The sequence below is a fragment of the Ips typographus genome, linkage group LG15 (assembly GCF_016097725.1).
Source record: "Ips typographus isolate SLU linkage group LG15, UJ_Ityp_2.0, whole genome shotgun sequence".
Classification (NCBI taxonomy): Eukaryota; Metazoa; Arthropoda; class Insecta; order Coleoptera; family Curculionidae; genus Ips; species Ips typographus.
In genome coordinates this window covers 1,778,406-1,782,293 of record NC_138436.1, presented here as the reverse complement: position 1 = coordinate 1,782,293, position 3,888 = coordinate 1,778,406, and the positions used below count along the sequence as shown (strand labels likewise).

General features: G+C 38.8%; 1 protein-coding gene across 1 annotated transcript; it reads left to right on the top strand.

Moving 5' to 3' along the window:
• Positions 1 to 2,153: 2,153 nt before the first annotated feature.
• On the top strand, positions 2,154 to 2,944 carry LOC145738222 (activity-regulated cytoskeleton associated protein 1-like). The gene is made up of 2 exons (XM_081993067.1): positions 2,154 to 2,710; positions 2,785 to 2,944. The coding sequence occupies exons 1-2, from the start codon at positions 2,192 to 2,194 to the stop codon at positions 2,833 to 2,835; spliced, it is 570 nt and encodes a 189-aa protein (XP_081849193.1). The 5' UTR covers positions 2,154 to 2,191; the 3' UTR covers positions 2,836 to 2,944.
• The last annotated feature ends 944 nt before the right edge of the window (positions 2,945 to 3,888 follow it).

The window sequence follows — 3,888 nt, the reverse complement described above, 5'->3', positions numbered from 1 at the left end:
AATATTTCCAAAAAGCGAAAAAATCCAAACTAGTTGCATTGAAAATGAAATATTAATTTTGGAGGGAACTTACCTCTTTGTAATACCACCTAACTGCACGATAACCACAGCTAGATACGTCTTTAAAAATGAGAAGGAAATGTTTCATGGCCATCCTGTTAGTCTACTGGATGTACAAGATGCAAAAGTGATACCCGTTTTACAAGTGGAAAAAATCAAATTAGAAAAAACTTCTTTGGATAAACTTCACGAACTCCAACTTCAGGCATCTCAAGAAGAACCTATCGAACTACTAAAATCTCACACCAACTATTCCAAATGGTCCTTATCATCAGTAATAACAATTCTTCTGGCCATTACCTGTTTCTTGCTGCTACGTTTCTTGAGAAGAAGGATTATGAATAACAAGAGACGCGTACCGACATCCGATATGGAAATGGTTGATGAAACGCAAGTTGTTCCACCCTTGCGTTCCCTTTAGGGATGGAGGAGTTATGTGTGTGTCTTCACCTGACTATGCAGACTATGCATATTTGACCACTCCTGCATATTGCCAGCTCAGGAGTTTTGCGGCGACCATCCATCGGGCCCCGGAATCACTATTCAGAATGGACATAGACTTTATTGTATTAACATCTATTTTGTTTTATGAGTATTTTTAATTTTGTAACTATTTTAATAAAATAATCTTTTTTTAAAAAGGTTTTACAAATAACCAGTAACATAAAGAACCCGAAGTTTAGTTCCAATTCACGTCGCACTAAAGTCTTATCGCACTTCTGACACCAATTGTTACGATTTTCCCGTGGGTTCACACAAAGTCAATTTAACTCAACAATTAATAAATTTATTTACACTTCAAAACACTCCGTACAATAATTAACACAGCTACTAAAAACACTACTACAATTCCACAATTACTCCGCTATTTAAACTTTACAGCGTTCCCAAATTCACTACTACTCTCTCTACTACACTCACTTTACTGTCGTCGACGCCGCTTCTTTTATATTCGCAAACCACGTTCTAGAATGACCGCGAAACGCTTCGCGATTTGCTTCGAATCTTCCAGGTGCGGCGCTTCCTAACTGTGGCCTACTTTAATACGCGCCCGGCCAGATATTACGGCGCATCGGTTTCATCGAGTATCGAGCATAGTAGGCCCAAACCGTAACAATATTTTTAGTTTGTCAAAATCTGTTTTTCGCACGCTTTTGGAAAAAGCTATGCAACCTACGCATCTGTCTTTTTCCTTGTAGTGCATGTTATCACACGTGTACTATGATTGTTCTTTAATTGTGTATCGTTGAACAATAAAGCTATTATTATTATTATTATTATTATTATCTTAGAGGGGAGGAGTTGTTGAAGTTCCCATGCTATTCGCCTATTTTATATTCCAATGCAAACTCAGCAAATGCAGATGTATTAAATATAGATTAAGCATGATAATAGTAAGTTCTTTAGTACCATCCATTGTATTCGCTTCTTGGCAAAATATTTTTTTTTTTAAAACTTTAAAAAATTCTAATACGACCCTAGAAGATACTTACTTTAAAATGAACAATGTAACACCAACCCTTACATCCGGCAACACCGCCATTGTACCTGATGCGCCACCTACCTTCAGACCAACACCAGAGTCTCGCCATTTCCGCTTTCCGCCAGTCTACGTTTTTCTTACACTCGGACAAGGTGGTGTCGCTAATTAATTATAAGTTACAAGTTCAATATACTTATATATTCGGAGCAGTAGTGAGTTCATTAGTGACCGGAAATTACCGCCTCCTGTCCGCTAATCCCGATCTTAGACCGGAAAGTGAAAACTGAGGTCCCGAGGCTGTAACCCACACTAATGTAAAGGGATCATATGACCCACGTGGAATTCCCCCCTTACATTTTGTCGCCCAACGTGTCGCCTCGAAAAGACTTTAGTAAAGACAGTGTACGTAGTCTCCGGACAACCTCTGTTCAAAATCACGAAAACGTGTTCGATTTTCGTTCGTGTTCGCTTCACCTCCATTTTGTGCAAGTCCAGTTTCGGAGTCGCCAGTGATCGCCCTTCCCGACCACTTCAATCGTGCTGCCGTTACAACGTTGCCAGTGATAACAAACTATAAGCATTTGAAACAGTGCTTCTCTCATGAGTGAAAACGGTGATGAACCGCATCAGTTCGTGCAGCAGATTATCATGACGCCTGAGATTTTGCAGCAGTTAATATCAGGGATACAGTTAAACACAGGTAGTCCGCAGACTGCTGCTGCCCAAAGTTCACAAGGCAATTTTTCTGGATGCAAAAGTCGCTTCAATGGCAAAGCAGACAGCGATGTAAACGCGTTCATTGATGCGATCTGTGTATACAAGGATTGTTTAAACATCCCAGAAGTTCATGCACTCAAAGGACTTTCTATGTTGCTTATCGATGACGCCGCAACTTGGTGGCAAGGAGTTAAGGACTCAACAACTACATTTGATGATGCCATCACTTCATTGAAGCATGCCTATGGACAGTTTAAGCCACCTCATCAGATATATCAAGAGTTGTTTAGCTGTAAACAAGGTAATGAAAAAACTGACATCTTTATCAGCAAGGCCAGAGCATTATTGGCCCAACTGAAAGGTGAGTCCGCTGTTAGTGAGCATGTGCAGTTGGATATGGTATATGGTTTGTTAAATGTACATGTCCGAGATAAAGTTTTGAGAGATCAGGTTAGCTCATTTAAAGAACTAATTGAAGCAGCTCGCATTGCTGAACAAACCTTTACTAATAATGCTAAACCCAGTGTTACAGCACCTATTTCCAGCAAGACCCGTGTACAGTGTGCTTACTGTAAGCACCTTGGACATGATAAGGAGAGCTGTCGTAAATTAGCTCGCTCCAAACTGGAAAAGGCTCAAGAAGATTCACCATCTATCAGAAAACCTTCACCATCTGGTCCCACACCCCCTGTTAATGCATAACATTGGTGATATAAATTTTCCTCGAATTTTTCATTCTATATATATATTTGTTTAATACTACCATTATCTGCACAAGGGTATTTCAATTCAAAAGGGCGCGCAGGCGCAATGAAGAATCAGTACTGCTTGAAAAGCGGTCTTGAACATTCGAACGAGACGACGCGACACAAACAGACACTAATCCGGATTTACCGTTTTAATTACAACAATTTTACTTATCCTAAGAAAACTCGTGGTTTACGTGTATGTGTGTGGGGATCCCCAGAAGAGCGGCCAGAGCAGACAACTGGTGAGTGCCCTTTTCATTTTGGTACTTTTGTGCATTTCTCGGTGTTAGCGTCTAGATTACTTTTCATACAGTCCACTACTTTCAATTTCTATTTTCATTCACCTATGCGTTAACATTTTGGTCCTTCGAGCCGGATTTCTGAAATTTTCAGTACAAAAAGTATCAAATTATTCATAGTTTCAAGGTAATTGTATTATAATATTCAAGAAACCTTACTTTTACATTTTGTTTGCACACAAAAATTCATTTCTACATTCGATTTACTTCTTCAAAAACGAGTTTTTTCTATTTTCGGCCTTTCTTATCGGTAGACGGTAAAGCCGTTTGTTTATATTTCAAATTCAAAACTGGTTGCTCGGATAGTGGATTGCAAAATTACGATAAATAATAGTCCAGTCAAATAAGAATAAAACTTCCACTGCGTTAATTAAAATTTAATTAATTTGTCATTAACTGTATTTCATAGTACTTTAGAGCTCATATCTTTCTCACATCGGGGATACTGTACTACTATATAATACTTTTTTCTAAAAAATGGCACAACTGAAGAGGCTTGAAGCTAAGAGGGCTATCTATATTAACCGAATTACTGAGATATATACGCTTGCTCTTAAGGCTATGAACGACTCCTCTCTTA